At 31.4% G+C, this 18,859-nt stretch overlaps 1 protein-coding gene across 19 annotated transcripts in view; it reads left to right on the top strand.

The window, feature by feature from the left end:
• LOC145239793 (DENN domain-containing protein 5B-like) overlaps positions 1 to 18,859 on the top strand; it is a 410,159-nt gene that overhangs the window by 202,096 nt on the left and 189,204 nt on the right. For all 19 annotated transcript variants that reach the window (XM_080103314.1, XM_080103312.1, XM_080103310.1 and 16 more), the window contains exon 4: positions 5,464 to 5,589. In XM_080103314.1, coding sequence (XP_079959440.1) covers positions 5,464 to 5,589 — 126 coding nt within the window. The remainder of the gene's footprint in view (positions 1 to 5,463; positions 5,590 to 18,859) is intronic.

Below are 18,859 nucleotides of genomic sequence, written 5' to 3'. Positions count from 1 at the left end.
CTTGTCTAAACTTGATTCAACTGACATTGGATGAAGTGGTTAACGTAAGTGTTACACCCATTTTATTTAAAAAAAAGAAAAATAACCATCTGCTTAGGTTATCTTTAGATTTGCTGTCTACTCGCCAAAATGTAACCGTTTCTTCTGCTGCCAACAGATTATCTCATGGTTCTTGCCCCACCACAATGCTTAAATACCACCCTGTGCTGCAGCTGAACAGACCAAACCTGTGACAATATACAATCATATTAGACCCTCTGCATAATCACATTGGTGTTTGCTCACAGATGTACCGGTGATATCTTTTTGCATTGTGTTCTACAGTCCTGAACCTGCTGCCTCAGAATTGTGGGAATGAGCATTTATCACTGTTACACTTTCAGAGTTCTGTATTGGCTAACTGTCATGATGTTTCTAAGTTTTATGCATTTTCTAATTAGCTTAGTAGCCCCTGTCTATTACTAACGGTTTTATGACCATGACCTAATAAAGGAGAGGAAAAAAAATGGAAGAAAAATCAGCCTCTTACATTTTGGCTGTAAGCATGCATCTATATGTATATATACTTGAAGAATACTCATGGGTAAAATTAATCAAAATCAACATATAATGATACTTAATCTTATGTCTAGAATCCTTAATCCAATTTGTATCAAAATCCATTATATGATTTTGATTTTAGGAAATATATAAAACTTCAAGTTTGATCATAAGATGTCTTAATAAGAAAAACTTTGCCTCCAAACAATTTATTCTTAATTAAAACTTAGATTTTTTTTTGTTTTTTTGTTTTTAAATAACATTTAACATAAAAAAAAATCACAAGTTTATAACAAGTTTAGTTATATACATGAAACGAAGAAGTGGTGGACAAAAAAAAAATCCAAAATCGAAATAACCTTTGTATTTTATTTAAAATGTGTAAATATAGGACACAGGGTTAGCAAGTTACAATGAATTGTGAAAAAACATTTTTTATTGTATTTATAAAAGAAAGTGGAGGGATGCTCTAAGATATTTCCCTTCTTGATTTGTTTGTATAAGCCATTTTTTTTTTTCTGGTTTACTTTTTTTTAGCGTTTTGCATGTATGATAAACTTTGATATATCTTGCTGTTTTATGTTTATTTATTTATTATTGAAAGTTTAAGTGAAAATAAATTTTCCAGGAGTAATACTGAAACCCATTTTTCTGTAAAAAAAAAAAACAAAACAAAACAAAAGCAGACATACTATAAGTTGAATACAAGAAGAGAAGTTGCTAGTCTTTCTTTACTCTATCATTATTTTCATCTGCATGCTTGACTGAACTCTGGTCTATGGTTTCCCTGTAAAACATTAACAAGAACTGGTTTCATTACAACCACTTTAAATAATTTTCTTTCCTTCTTCTCTGTATCTAAAACTAAATAGTACTTCTATGAGCAAAGTTTCTTTTCAAGAATAACCCATCTGTAAAACACAATACCACAAAATAGTTTCCCAGCTGACTAGAACATGATTGTTTTCAAGTCCAATTCTGGCAAAGTCTTTTTAAATATGAAATTCTGTCCAGTTTCAACCATTGTTACCAATTTTCATGGTGTTGTCTCATTGTCCACCTGACAAACTTATTAACTCTTATGCTCGAGTAGCTTTTATCCATGACGTTGACTTATGAGTACATTAAAAAAATAAATTATTTTTAAACATAACTGAGGGCTACCTTTCTCCAGATAACAAATATGATATGGTGTAAATTAGATTCAGTTCATAATAATTACCTCTCCTTCCCTATGGAATAATAAGTAAAATGTGATACAACTGAAAAGTAAAAGAACTCCTGCAACTTTATGTCTAATGCAAAATGGGTCAAGGAAAATGAACCCAATTGTTAAGGACGGTAAAATCAAATTATTTGAGAACAGAAAATACATTGTGAGTGCTTTGAATCTCTATCATCACTGTAGAGAAATCAATTGATGATGATTGACTAAAAGACTATTAAAACAGGGTTTATTGCTGTTAACATGTTACACAAAAGAATGTGTCGAATTTTGTTTGTAGTTGAGATGAGTATTGCCAAGTAATAACCATAGTGTTGCGAAATGCCAGGAAAAGGAATTTATTTGGTATGCAAAAACTTGGCAAACTAATTGTTCAAGAGACATGTTTTATCAAATTCAATTCAAACTGTGACAGCCATGATAATCCTGAATCTGGATTGAGCAGTGGAAATGGCCCTGACTTGCCTTAGTTTTGCTATAAAAGGCTCTATCTTTGCCTGGCATGTAGTTTGAAAACTAGAAATGTCAAAATCATAGGTTACTAGTGAGAATTGAACTCGTAACCTAGGAGAAACAAAACAACTGGCTATTGCATGTAAATAAGCACAGTTACTTTAATAAGTAAAAGGTAAACTAACGAATTATCTTTATTTTCATTGGTTAAAAAGAATTAACTGAAATTATTTAAGATCTGAAATCTTCTGACTTAAGGATGTTGAAAAAATAGAGAAAAGGGACAGAAACGTCCGACAGTTTGTGAGTCACATTATTTTTCACTGAGGTAACAAGTTTATTATTTTCATTTGATTCAGTGAAATAGAGCTTGAGTAGTCTTACTGAAGTCGGATTATAAACGCTTCTCTGATCGAGTTTAAAGTCTTTTTCACAAACCTATTGACCGATCTCCTTACATTTTGAAATTTAATCAATATTCTCTGAAAATTATTTATATTCTTCCCATTGCGGGGAGATGTGACACAAGGATTGAAAGTAGGATTAAAGAGCCAGCGCTTTAAAGAAGAACACTCTGACCTGCAAAAAATGCCTGGGCAGCCCCACCAGCGTTCTCTAGTAAGTCCCAGCACTTCTAGGCTGGAAGCCAAGAGCTTCCTATCCATGGATCAGATTACAATGGGTCTGCTTTTCTGCAGACTACAACATGGTTGTCCTCAAATCCGATATTAACAAATACTAGTCATAAACCACCTTCATAAGTTATCCAATTTTGTTCATTTCATTCATTTTCAATCCTTTCATGATATTCTTCATTTAACTGAAAATCCGTCATATTAGCCTTTATCCTTTAATAACTTTGATGAGTGATGGATCAGATTTGACATTTTTAAATAATTAAAACAAAAAACATTGCTGATATTGAGAAATCCAAGCCTACTGGAAGCAATGTTGAAATAAGCGGATAATTATTTTTATTTAGGAGTTTTCTTTTTTCCATGTCTTATGGTCTTATGGTCCAGTGCAGGCATGAGTCTAGTTTGTCCTTCTATTCAGCCCGCGCCTTGGGAGAGGAAATATAGATTCATACCTTTGGCAAGAATATTAGAGAAAATACTTTTATGGCCACCTCTAAACTTATGGAACAATATTTCCATGAAATCACTTAGTATTTGCTGAACTCTATGTTTATCTCTTTCCCATGGTGGGAAAGTGGTATTTGAAAAGCCAGCATTCTAGAGGAAGAACACTCTAACCTGCAAAAAATGCCTGGACAGACCCATTGGCATTCCTTGCTACGAGTGCCTCAGTCAATTAGCAATGGACTGGACTTACATCTTCTCAAATCTATTAAAACTGCCCAGGACATAGGACCATACACTTCGGCCAACAGAGAGTAAGCCACTTTAATAATTGCCTAAACTTGTGGCTTTGGGGAAAAAGGACCCCCCCCCCCGGTCTGAACTATCGGATTAACTCCACTTTAGTGATTCAATAAGGATTTGTATTTAAACATACATTCAGAAGTATTAGATACAACTAAGAATGTATGTGATTCCTGTTAAGCAGCATTTATTAATTGTTTCTCTATTTTATGTTAGTTTTAGTTTATTTTTTATTCCATCTTATTTTTTTATTACATCTTATTTTTTTATTACATCTTATTTTTTTATTACATCTTATTTTTTATTCCATCTTATTTTTTATTCCATCTTATTTTTTATTACATCTTATTTTTTATTACATCTTATTTTTTTATTACATCTTATTTTTTATTCCATTTTATTTTTTATTACATTTTATTTTTTTATTACATCTTATTTTTTTATTACATCTTATTTTTTTATTACATCTTATTTTTTATTACATCTTATTTTTTATTATATCTTATTTTTTATTACATCTTATTTTTTTATTACATTTTATTTTTTATTACATCTTATTTTTTATTACATCTTATTTTTTATTACATCTTATTTTTTATTACATCTTATTTTTTTATTACATCTTATTTTTTATTACATCTTATTTTTTTATTACATCTTATTTTTTTTATTATATCTTATTTTTTATTACATCTTATTTTTTTTATTACATCTTATTTTTTATTACATCTTATTTTTTATTACATCTTATTTTTTATTACATCTTATTTTTTTATTACATCTTATTTTTTATTACATCGTATTTTTTATTACATCTTATTTTTTTATTACATCTTATTTTTTTATTACATCTTATTTTTTATTACATCTTATTTTTTTATTACATCTTATTTTTTATTACATCTTATTTTTTTATTACATCTTATTTTTTATTACATCTTATTTTTTTATTACATCTTATTTTTTATTACATCTTATTTTTTTATTACATCTTATTTTTTATTACATCTTATTTTTTATTACATCTTATTTTTTTATTGCATCTTATTTTTTATTACATCTTATTTTTTATTACATCTTATTTTTTATTACATCTTATTTTTTATTACATCTTATTTTTTATTACATCTTATTTTTTATTACATCTTATTTTTTTATTACATCTTATTTTTTATTACATCTTATTTTTTTATTACATCTTGTTTTTTATTACATCTTGTTTTTTATTACATCTTATTTTTTATTACATCTTATTTTTTATTACATCTTATTTTTTATTACATCTTATTTTTTATTACATCTTATTTTTTATTACATCTTATTTTTTATTATATCTTATTTTTTTATTACATCTTATTTTTTATTACATCTTATTTTTTATTACATCTTATTTTTTTATTACATCTTATTTTTTTATTATATCTTATTTTTTATTACATCTTATTTTTTTATTACATCTTATTTTTTTATTACATCTTATTTTTTATTACATCTTATTTTTTATTACATCTTATTTTTTTATTACATCTTATTTTTTATTACATCTTATTTTTTTATTACATCTTATTTTTTATTACATCTTATTTTTTTATTACATCTTATTTTTTATTACATCTTATTTTTTATTACATCTTATTTTTTATTACATCTTATTTTTTTATTACATCTTATTTTTTATTACATCTTATTTTTTATTACATCTTATTTTTTATTACATCTTATTTTTTTATTACATCTTATTTTTTTATTACATCTCATTTTTATTACATCTTATTTTTTTTTTTATATCTTATTTTTTTTTTACATTTTATTTTTTATTTTTGTTCTATGTCATTTTATTTTTTAAAATTTTATTTTCAGATGTGAATGAGTTGCCTCTTTTTGATTTCTCTCTTTGGAAACTTTTCCAACTGATGGACATCCGTAACATCCTCATGGTTTTCCGCAGTATTTTGTTAGAACATCAAGTCCTTTTTTACTCTTCAGGTAAGTTTTTGAAAATGAATCGATATTTGCACAGTGTTATATGATTACTTCCTCTTATAGCAACTGCTTGATGCAACCAAAATGATTTTTGCTTGTGCAATATTGTATCCATAGTACAGAAATAGCTGAATAGAGTTTCTATAGTTACAACCTTCTTTCTATGGCACTATTCTTTACACACACATGTATGCAAGACATATCCATGATCCGTTTGATTCTACCAGCCTTTGACAGACAGGTTCTGCCACAAGAAATGCATATGGTCAAACTGAAATATGTCTTAGACATTTGACCAATTCCACAAAGCTTGTTTCAAGATTGAGTACTCTTAATATAATCACCTTACCTCAAATCTCTCACAGCCATCATAGTCAAATAGCCAGCAATATTAATCCTAGGTATTTTGAACTGGTTTTGCTCAAAGAAGGAAATGTCTAAGGAATATCAAATTCACAAACTGTCCCCAGTTGTATATATATATTCCAATTAGGGGAGATGACAACATTGTTTCTGCAAATTTTGCAGGGAGGTGTCATACAGTGTCTGGTGTTTCCAAATGGTCATATATCTGTTATTGACCAGACTCAACGTGGCTTTGCTTCAGTGATCTAACGAGAATCAGTGTGTCAACGTGATTATGCCATCATAGACACACTTTCACCAAACCGATAGTCTCAAAGTATCCTCTCTCTTGTGCTACCAGATCAGACTGTCTGAAGATACTGGCTATCTGATCAAAAATGAACCAAACATTGATGTTATTGATTTTTCTTTTCCCTTTGACAAAGTCAAAAACACAAACAACAATTTTCCGCCACAAAAAAACAAAAAAAAAAAAAAACACCATGAATAAATATTTGAAAATATGAAGAACTTAGAATATAATTTTTTTCCTGAAATTACTGTATTCTGCATCAAATAATCTGAAAAGGGTTGATATGTTGTAAAAAAATAATTCTAACCAAACTCCATGAATAAATATTTGAAAATATGAAACTTGAAATACAAAGACTTTTTTCCAAAATTTCTGTTTCTGCATCAAATAATCCGAAAAGGGTTGATATGCTGTAAAACAAAACTCTCTCAGTACTCAGTGTTCACGCTAAGGATTTTTAGATTTATGTAACAAAATCTTGAAAACGCCTTTTCGGCTTGTGTTCCATACAGTTACTATGCTGCAGTTCTCTGTATAATAGTTGTTAAGAAAGTTTGTTGTGTATGTATGTGTATATATATATAGTTTTGTTTTTCGGTGGGAAGGTATCCAAAAATTGAAAATGACTGAATTTTAACAAGGGTCATTGATAGTGCTCAATTATAAGAGACCAAGTTATATTTAAAAAAAAAAATTTTTTTTTTTTTATGTAAATACAATCATATCTTGCTACGATGTGCAGACCGTTTCAATCATATTAGATAGATAAAAAAAAATAGAAGAATATCCCAGGTTGGATAAAATTAATTCCCCAATCAGAACAGTTTCCATTAACTTTATGTTCCTTTACAAAGATTAGAACCAAGATATGGTAATAGACCTTTTATCTAGAATCTTTATTTTAATTTTGATCAAAATCCATGATGTGATTTTGATTCTAGAAAACCTTTCAAATTTAAGGCTTGTTTAAAGGCTCTCAAGATGATATGATTAGACATAAAGATCCCATATATGGTCATTAACCGATTAATATCAATAGTGAAAACTTATTTCAATCAGAAATGCGGTTAGTAAAAAGAAAGTATTCCAGTTAAAAGATTGTTTGAAGCATGTAATGAATGCAGCATATAAATGCAAGATAAAGATAACATTTATAAATCTGGGATAACATTTATTGGTAAACAAGAGCAAAAGCATTGAAAAAAATTCTACATATTAACATATATTAATTATAATACTACATTAACTATATTCAAATGAATTTAGTTGAAGAAAAAAAAGCAAAGCGGTAGAAAAAAAGGTATAAAAATTCTAAAAACATAGGAATCCTTATTTATACAAGATAATTGCCTGGTCATAAGGGGCTGAGTTAGATTTGGAGTGTTTTGATTGGCTAAGGCTCGAGAGCTTAAGTCAGTAAAGAGTCAATAAACATGAAGGTTTCGGAGAGATTCCCATAATCGTACATATTCTAAAACTACTTTACCCAAAGTATTTTGATTAAATGTAAATATACTTATCCTAAAGGGTAAAACCTTATTTTAGGGTTTGTGCTTGCACTTAACATCCATAAAAATATGTTTTAATTTATAAGTTGAAAATTATTGAAATAAAAAAAAAATAATAATCAGAATGTTAATAAGGAGTTGGAGTAAGAGTGTACAAAAGTACTCATTTATTCCCATAAGTATACCTCAAGGGGGTGAAGACTATGAATTTTATTTCAGTTGTAGTCACTTTATTCAGATCTTCTCTCAGCCAATCAATGCTGGCTATATCCTTTTATCGCACTGCAAAAATTGAATGTTATAAAATGTGATAAAAAAAAAAGTTCTAGGTTGAGCACAAATGGACAGAAGATACCTTATTTAATGCTGGGTTTTCTTTTCTAGCAAAATATAATAAGAACAAAATTATGCATTTATGGAACAGTGGGAGTAGTGAGAACAAAAGTGTTGAAAAATATTACGAATATAGCATTAATTGCTTTTATGAAGATTTGGCTAAAAAGAGCAATCCTGGAAAAAAGGCGTAAAAAATTATGAAAACAGGAATCCGTTTTCATGGAAAGCTACTTGGTTGATCATAAGAGGCTCACTTTAAATATGGAGTATTTTTATTGGCTGAGAGTAGAGAACGTAGGTCAGTGTAGGAGGTCGAGTTTTTTGATCTTGAAAGTTTTGTAGGTGTAGCACTTTGTTGTCGAGAAGGTGACCTAAATCTGTCCGTCTCACGTCGGAGTAGCTGTTTGAGCTGATATGATGTAAAAGTATCCAGAATCGATGATGAGAGCAGTGCATCAGCATCATGCTATGGATTATCTTCCCCCCCCACACACACACCGACTGCAGTTACACATGAAATCAGTTTAACGTGTGGGAGAGGGCCAGCTCTCTCAAGAGAACACTGTATAGGGACACCTTGAGTGACCAATATCACCCACCTCCTCCTAGTAGAGGAGGTAAGGCCTGGGAGGTAATGGTCTACTAAGACGAAACCAAAATTCAGACAAAAGCCTTTTCTTTTTTTTTTAACGTTTTCCATTGCAGCAACACATTATGCAAGGTCAGTTTTATGTTGGGGAGGGTGAAACCATCTTCCTTGATGAAGTATTCTGAAAAGATACAAATATAACTATATTTGTATCTTGCCCGTCATCATTCCATGGTAGGGGCACCTCATGTAACGGGTAATAAGCCAAATCCCTTTCTGAATGAAACGGTGATGACTGAAAGGATGTGCTCGCATTCTAAGGAAGATGATACAAACTCCTGATTATTGTGAAAAAAAAAAAAAAACTTTTGGAAAAGGAAGGTGATGACAGTGTGCTTGATAAAAACGGTTAAATTTTAAAAGAACAAAATCAAAAATCATTTTTTTTTTTTTTTGCTTGCTATTTCCCCTCCCTGCCTATCTTTATCACTACAGGTTAAATAGTATTACTACTCTTTTCTTGCTGTCTGTTTAACAGAAAGAGAGGGGAGGACGAGGATTAAAGGAAGCATCAGAGAAAGAAAACTGATTACCCCTGACTTTTAATAAACAAACTGATTGAGAAAGAGTGATAGCATATAAATGTGTCAGATAACATACAGTGAGAGAGGGTAAAAGTGATAGACACAAACGTAGTAAGAGATGGCTCACTTTGTGAGTTAATTGCAAATTGTGATTAACTAGTGGGGGGGGGGCTTGCCGGATCGTAAAATGCACTTAAATCTATTTTAATTCATATATATTTCGTATTTATTATTACAGAGCCAATTCTCTATTGAATATTATCTTGTACCTAATATATAGTAGTGATTTAAAAAAATTGTTAAAAAATTACTTGGGTGCCATCAGCTAGAATCAAAACCAAAACATTTAGTAATCCAGCTGCATCTTCTACTGATGTCGCTATCAAGAGGTAAGGTAGAAAAATTTAATGTTAAACAACTTGAAGAAATGAATTGTATTTGGGCATGCGCTGAAAGAAGTCAACAATATGTTGGCAAGTTGAAATGAACAGCTGGCATTTCAACTTGCCAATATGTTTCTATGCAGTTGCAGTTATTCATCCAATCAAAGATTTTACTCATCATAAACCATACTTGGTGTACAGTTGCTATTTCCTGTTAATTTCAGTGTTATGTGACCAGTAGTTCATCTGTGAAATATTTTCACACACACACACACATCTACTGTTTTATTTATATAGATTAGAACAATCAAAATGGATGTTTCTTTCTTTTTTTTCTCTTTTTTTTAACATGACTCAATTCTTAATTAGGGAATATCTTAGGGTGTATTTTTTATTATATATAAAATATGTAGGAAAAAAAAACCTTGGAGAAACAAACGTTGACTAACAGTATTTTCTTTTATTTCTGTCAGTCAGACTAATCTCTCTTTTGATTTTTGATAGTTATTCCTCTTTTTGTTTTGTCTCTAAAATATTTTAAATCCATAAACAATTATAAATATTTCGTTATTTATATTTACTTGAGTAAGTTTGTTCTGCTATTGAGGTTAAAGGTGTTGATACTGGAGCCTGCTTTGCATTGCAGCCACCTATGTTGAACAAAATTCTGGCTTTATACACATCCAAATTAAGCGAGGAAAAGGCAAGCTGATAAAAACTTGGAATAATGATCAAATATGACCTAAAGCAATAGCACATCAAAACCAACATACACGATTTCATGGAGAAAATCACTTTCTGCTATCATACCATCCACATCTGATATGTTAAATGAACTAGAAGATTATATAGTTGTTTTATTTACTTCCTCTTTAAGAGGTTAGACACAATGTGAGGTGTGGGTTTGATGAAAGTGTTTCTATGGAACAAACTGGATTCGAACTTGACAAACTCAGGTTTTCAGTTATTTATCTTTATTTGTGAAAATTTAACATAAAAAAGTCTGCTGTAAAACTGGATATAATTAATTACATCGTTTAATTTCTGTAAAATTCTGCCTTGTGCTTGGATGATCATTAAACGAGTGACTCTCCAGGGATTTTAAAAATATTCTAAAGAAACTTTTCGGTGGATTTTTTCTTTTCTTTTTTTCCATTCTGTTTTGCATTGAATCATGGCCTGTTTCATATGTAATTTACTTGTTTTAGTCTGGTAATGTGTTGTAATCCATCCAAATTTTGTCCCGTGTGCATCTATTTATTTATTTATTTTGCCTCAAATGTAGGTAAGATATCTAGCAAATTTATGTATTCAAATAGTTTTTCTTTAAGTTTTTTTTCTTAGATATGTAGACTTGTAATCTGATGGGGAGCCAAGGACAATCTCTTGGGAGAAACTCAGCAGACTACCTTGGGCAAATTTCCAAATAAAACGCCCCCTTTCATACATCCACCATGATTAGCTCTCACTCATAAATGAGAATGTGTGTGAGGACACTTTTCAACTTATATACTCAGCAAATTTTTGATCTACAGACTTGAAATTTGGTTTATACGACATTCAGACATGTGGAAAACTTTTTAATCCATTTTCATCCAGAAAAAGGGCTGCTAAGGGATAAAAATTGAAAAATTGGTTTGTTGAAGTTATCAGATTTTTATCTGTTTGTTACCTGTTTCATGACTGCACATACGCAAATCGTTTACATTATGTTAAGAATCAGTATGTTTGAAAACATTTTCTAAATATCGTGGCTTGATGGTTATCTTACTTGACTCACTATCTTTAGGCTTCAGCTTCAGTATTTCTTTTTATTTACAAAAAGTTAAGTGTTTAGAAAAAACATATTGCTTGCATGACCATGTTTCAATTTCTTTTTCTTTTTTTTTATTTTCTTAAAGGAATTTAATGTTACGTTTAATTGCCGGGTACATTTTCTAGTATATATATATATATATATATATATATATATATATATATATATATACAGTGATGATCATATTTATTGGCACGGTAAAATAAAAGTTAAATTTTGTCTAATAAATTCTAAAAAAGGGATTAAATTAAAGAAAATAACAAAGTATATTATGTATTTTTAACTGGCCTTTCCGATGCAGCAATCGGATTTTAGAAAAAATAAATAACAAAGGAACAACAAACATAATTGCAAAAAACCCTTGTTCAAAATTATTGGCACGGCTTTGTTTTTCTTTTAGTATCAGTATAATATCAATCAATTTCCGGTTTACGTGCTTTCTGAACTTTTTTATAGCCATATTATGCTTGTTTAACGCTAATTCAGTGAATAATTTTTTTCAGATAATTTTTAGATAGCGATTTATTTAAACTATTATAAGTGACTAAATTATAATTTTCAATCGCCATGGTTAAAACTAAGGAACACAGCGAAGACGTCAGGAAGCTTGTTGTAGCATGCCATACCAATGGGGAGGGCTATGATAAGATTTCAAAGAAGCTAAACCTTCCCAAATCCACTGTTAGAGCCATAATAAACAAGTTCAAATCGCAAGGCCACGTTATGAGTTTAGAGGGTAGAGGGAGAAAAAGGATTCTTTCCCCAAGAGATGAACGGAAAATTGTTCGACAAGTAAAACAAAACCCAAGGATCTCTGTTGGGGAGATTGTTGATGAACAGAGCACCTCTGGAGTGAATGTATCTCGACATACAGTTGGTAGAGTTTGGAAGAGAGCTGGTTTAAAAGCATGTCGTCCGAGAAAGACTCCCTTATTGAAGCCTATGCACCTGAAAGCAAGGCTAGCCTTTGCAAAACGTCATATTGATAAAGATGTTGCATTCTGGAAACGTGTTCTATGGACTGACGAAACGAAAATAGAGTTATTTGGCCATAATAAAGTGTCTTATATTTACAGAAAATCTGGCGAAGCTTTCCTGCCTAAGAACACCATACCCACAGTGAAGCACGGTGGAGGCAGTTTGATGTTTTGGGGATCCTTTGCTGCCTCTGGACCAGGGCGACTTGTTAAGGTCACAGGTAGCATAAAAAAGGAAGATTATGTTAAAATATTGGATGAAAACCTGAAAGACTCTGCTAAAGAGCTCTCACTTGGTCGTCGTTGGTGGTTCATGCAAGATAATGACCCAAAGCATTCGGCTAAACTGACTAAGAAATGGCTTGAGGACAATCATATTAATGTTTTGGAGTGGCCATCACAAAGCCCAGACCTTAATCCAATTGAAAATTTATGAAGAACATTAAAATTGAGGGTAATGCAAAGGAAGCCTAAGAATCTTATTCAATTGGAGGATTATTGTCAGGAAGAGTGGGCTAAAATTACTACTGAAGAGTGCAACAACTTGGTTGTAAACTATGAAAAGCGACTGAGGAAGGTAATCAAGGCCAAAGGCTATACAATTGATTATTAAATAAATCGTGCCAATAATTTTGAACAAGGGTTTTTTGCAATTATGTTTGTTGTTCCTTTGTTATTTATTTTTTCTAAAATCCGATTGCTGCATCGGAAAGGCCAGTTAAAAATACATAATATACTTTGTTATTTTCTTTAATTTAATCCCTTTTTTAGAATTTATTAGACAAAATTTAACTTTTATTTTACCGTGCCAATAAATATGATCATCACTGTATATATTAGTGGTGGGACGATTGATCAGAATCAGAATTGGGAATCGGAAAAATCAGAAGATTTGGGGGTATCGAAATCAGAAAAATTAATTTCTATTTTCCAATGCCAAAACGAGTCTTTTAATTGTCTTTTTTTTATTTGATTTTGTTTAAAGTAAAATCTTCCATTGCTGGTAATAATGATAAAATAATTAATATTTATTGATTTTAAATTACAAATAAAGCTAAAATCGATTGATCGTCCTCCGCAAGTGTATTTTAACGTTTAGGAAAATATCTGCACATGTGTTTTTACAAAAATCGGGAAAAATGACAACTCTATAGTTAAGTAATTAGAGATTTATAAAGAATCGGAATCGGTAATTGTATCACTATCAGAATCGGTAATTTAGCACGGAATCGGTACTTGTATCGGAATCATGAAAATATAGGAATCATTTCATATGTATACATACATAAAACCTTAATTTATACATAGAGAAAAAAAAAGCAATATATATTTTTAAATGAATCATATAATGCAAACCAAAAACAAGCGCCAATTTATATAAACAATCCATAAGTAATACCATCCACAGAAACAGCACCCTCTCTCCTAACAATACAGAAGCATTCCCTTCTTCCATGTTTTTAATTGCAGCAATTCTTTTCTAACACTTATATAGGACCTTCAAGTGGTTTGAATCCTTGGGATGCTAATTAAATCCACATATAGTAAATCGTTTATTTTTTAATTATACTTTTTTTTTCTCCCCCTGCCATATTCAATTTTTCCTTGATTTAGCTCTGTTGAGCAAGGAATGAAACCCAGTTAGCTAGCCCTTTTTCATTTTTCATTTTTTAAAATCCATCATGTTAATTGATCTTTATTCAGCCATTTTATATATATATATATATATATATATATATATATATATATATATATATATATATATATATATATATATATATATATATACTAGCATGGGGGCCCAGCATTGCCTGGGTGTTTGGAGGTGTGTGTTGAGCAAGAAAAAAAAAAAAGTGGTAGTAGGAAGGCAGGCTCGAACCTGTACCGCGAAGGAGGAAAAGAATGTGAAAGAAACGTGACGCCTTTGCTGCTATGACCACCAAGAAACCAGAAGTGACGTAGGTTTAAATTAAGGCTAGACAAGCGAAAAGAGGGATGACTTTCGAAAATATTGGCAAAAAAGGCGACCCCTCTCCGTTGAAAAGTGCCCAGTTGAGGGTGAAGAAATGAATGTTTTTAGCCAATTTTTCGGTATTTGTCGTCTGAAGGGTCGAGCTTTAAAACAATGCTGATCTTGTGAAAATCCGTCGCCTCTGTCAAAAGTTTTAGGCAGACATGCAAACATACATACATTTATATATTTGCAGCTCAAATTTTCGATCCAAACCGATTAAAAAGCTTGCCCTATCTCTGAATACCCTTTATGTAAAATTTCAAATGTTTAGACCAGAAATTGTCTTTAGTAATTTGGTAGAGACCACAGAGGTCAAGTTTGTTTGGACTTTTACCCCTATTATAACTCCTTAACATGTATTGTTTTGGGCTTAAATCAAGTTATTTAGTTAGATCCATGTCCAAAGAACTTATATTTAAAATTTCAAATGTTTAGACCCAAAATTGGCAGAGAAGTTTGGTAGAGTTCTCAAAGGTCAAATCATTGAATTTCGACCCTTTAACAGCCAAATTTCTGTCTGAAAACGAATTACAAAGATTTTTCCAAATCTCACTACGCTGTATATCAAATTTCCAGTCTGTAGACTGAAAATTGACAAAGTTATTGCGTAGGGAAATGTACATAGATAGACACTTTCACTTATATATATATAAATATGTATATAATGCTTGTGCAATCATCAGTGTAGGAAGCGATCATTACTGTTGGTCGGGAGATTTGAACCCCGTTACAAAGTCACCCTTGACTTTGTAAGCTAGCATTCTACCTTGTCCACTGGCAATGAATACAACAATTGAAGGAAATTAAGAATCTATAAATACCAAATCAGCGAGTATATATATAGTAAACAGTTGGAGAGTATTCAACTATGAAAGTCAAAATATTGTGTTTTTGCTAATGTTGATGACTTTTTCTTGTGAAAATGCCACTCAAGATGAGAACAATAGTCTGAAGAATCCAAATAATATGAACACGTTTTGTAATTTCCTGAAGAGGACTTTAATTTCTTAAAGAGGCTTTATAACTATAATGTATATTATATATACATATATATTCAGCCACTATGATAAACCATAGACAACAAAATATGTCAGTGGATAATTATATTGAAAAAAAAAAACTATATATTTTATAACTATAATATATTTGATGTGAATGGCAATTTACATTTATTAAAAGATCTATTTATTCAATTCGTTGAGAATGCAAGGTCATGAAACCGTCACTTTTCTATTTTATGTTTATTATTTATTTTTTTTTTTTTCAAAATATTTTATATCCTTATTTTTATTCCCTATTTATGACAAGTCACGTTTTGAAATGATTGTTCAAATTGCGTTTTCAATATTGTCTGTTCTGCTTCAGGTTATTGTTCATTAAACATTTCACTGAGTAGCAATGGAGGACAAGAACAAATCCATTCTTAAGACGCATAGATTGATCTGTATATTTAGCAATGAAGATTCTCCAAAGAACCAAAGAGTATGATACTATACTATTCAAAGAGTATGATACTATACTAGAAAGAGTATGATACTATACTAGAAAGAGTATGATACTATTCATTTTTTTATGTCCTTCATTAAGAAGTGAAGAAGAAATCCTTCAAGATCGTATGAACATATCTCAATAATGCTATTCTAAACTTATCTGGCACAACGCAAGTAGGTGTTACAGCCGAGGAGACATCTTTGATAGTGGCCTTGCTTATCTATAGTTTAGGTATGGTTCTGTTTTGTACATCTACCCTCCCAGACTTTAATTTGTCTTTTTAAGAAAGGATGAGTTTATTGCTAATAGCCTGAGGGCCTGCTCAGGCATATTTTGTAAACCAGAGTGCACTTCCTTCAGTGCGTTGGCTTTTAAAAACCTCACCTGATCTTGACTAATTTCTTTGAAAGGAAGTAAATATGTAACAGAGCGTGCAAACGTGTATGGCAGCAGCAGCAACAAAACATATGCAAATACTGAGCCATGTGCAGGTGACGTTACAGCGAGGAAGGAAAGAAAAATATTATAAAAACAAGTGCATCAGCTACTAGGTTTTGAAGCCGGCTTTGAACTCTTTCAACGTAGGACAGGATGCGCCAAGCAGCTCTTGCCCAGATGCGGCAATAGTACTCCATTTTAGGATTTACTTGGCTCTTATGCTGATAGAGGATTGCATCGGCAGTGAGATACCTACTGGAGCAGTAGAATGATCTAACCATTTTCCAGTGATCTTGGCAACAAATTTGATATGTTCTATTTCAGATCAGGAGTGAAGGTCAGTCCCAGAAGCTTGTCAAGACATAATGCTTCCCCAAGATCAGAGTCATTCATTTCAATTGGGGCCTGATAAGGGTCAGAACGATTATGAATAGAGAGAAGCTTGGTTTTAGCTCCATTAAAATTACCCAGCCATCTTTTCCCCCATTGCACCATATACTAAAGATCAGAAGAGAGAGAATCAAAAAGATCTTGGTCATTGCTGGCCTTTGAAATGTTGCCATAGATTGTGGTGTCGGAATGATCTAAGAATGTGATTTGGGAGATCATTGATGAAGATCAAGAAGAGAGTTGGGCCCAGGATAGAGCTCTAAGGGATGCCAGCTTTGAACTAATTTCTGCCCATCGACAACTATTCTTATAAGCCTATCAGAGAGAAAGGATTTAATAATCGAAAAGACATTTCCAACTATTCCATAGCTGGCAATCCTGTGGAGTAGACTTTTATGTCATACCCTATCAAAAGCCTTTGGTATATCAAGAAATATTGCTCCAGAAATGAAGCCTTCATTGAGAGATTCACTAATCCTATGTGATATTACAGTTAACACATCAGCCATAGATCTAGCAGAATGGAAACAATATTGCACGTCACTGAGTCGGTTATTTTTGCTGAGGTAGTTGACCACTTCTCTATTTATTACAGATTCTAACAGGAGACTGGTTGGTCTGCACTGAGAAGTAGATGACTGATCTCTGAAATTTTTAAATACAGGGCAAACTGATGAAGTTTTTCAGGGTTTTAGGAAAGTCTCTCCTTAAGACAACGTTTAAAAAGTTTTGTAAGTATGGGAGCTAGTTCTAATTGAAACTTTTTGAGTACTATGATTAGAATGCCGTCGGAGTCGGTTGCGTTATTGGAATCAAGTTTTTATCATAAGCTTGACAACATCACGCACAGATATTTGTATGTTACATAGCAATGTTTTCAGTCATAGGAGAAAATATAGAGGCTAGGTGGCCCTGGTCACAATGGATAGAATTTACTGCAAAGCTTTTGGCTTTGTCAGATGTTGACAAGATTACCTCAGGTCCATTGATGATTGGGATAGAGGACCCACCTCTGTTCAGGACCTGTTTGTTATTTGTCAAAACTGGTGGGAACCAAGCCACTGCTCAGCTACTTTTAACTTGATGTACTGAGCATACAAATCTATCGCATTCTTTATTACTCTCTACAGTGGTCGCTGGCAGTCCTAGTTTCATATTTTGTTGATAGCAATGGAAGTAGTGTGTAATGGCACCAGTACATACTGTAATGAACCTTGGTTGACTATTAGGCATTTGCTGGAATTTCTTAGAGAGTATGAAGCGGTCTATACTGACAATTAGCCATTCCTTCAGGTCTGATATTATAGAAGACGCATTCTTTTTAAACATAGAAGGCAGAGATATATCTGCTATAAATGTTCAGAAGTTATCCCAGTCAGCCATAGAGTATTGATATACAGTACGATAGAGGGATACATACTTGATGTTTGTCCGTTTAACTTTAATTCAAGTTATTATGTAAAAATAATTTCATAAAATCAACAGTTTGTTCTTTGATATGACAGGGGCGCATTCAAAATGAATGTTTTTGTTTAGAGTACAATTAAACCATGATATTTGACTTTTGCATCTTAAATTTTAAGTCAGACCATTATTTACAGATGATATAAAATTAACAGATTCTCTACAGTGCAATTGTAGACTACAATGTATTGTGTACTAAGTCGCTGCTGAGAGGCATGTGAAGCTTTCTCCCAGTACATGAGAGGGGTGGGAATGAGTCACTAACTAGAGCAGGCAATCGATCAAGTTAATTGAAAAATAGGTGCTTTCACCAATTTCAATGATAATAAAAGTATGGAAGGGTGGAATATTTGTCGATTTTCATTCAATCCCGGACAATATAGGGTCTCCCTGCTAGTGTATATATATAACCAATACTTATAACTTTGGACACCTTTCAGCACAAAATCACCGTCAAGGTTGAAATGCCGTTAAAATTAATCAACAGATGAGTGTTGTTTGTTAATTAATGGAATTCTGATCGTTATTCATTAATACATGTGACATTTCTCACTGAATTGCATCTTTCTGTCATAAGAAAACAACATTTTTTATGCCTGAATCATCCAAATAAATTATTTATTCC

Source organism: Euprymna scolopes, chromosome 19 (genome assembly GCF_053919585.1).
Source record: "Euprymna scolopes isolate OS-2025 chromosome 19, ASM5391958v1, whole genome shotgun sequence".
Taxonomy (NCBI): domain Eukaryota; kingdom Metazoa; phylum Mollusca; class Cephalopoda; order Sepiida; family Sepiolidae; genus Euprymna; species Euprymna scolopes.
This window is presented reverse-complemented; position numbering and strand designations above follow the sequence as displayed.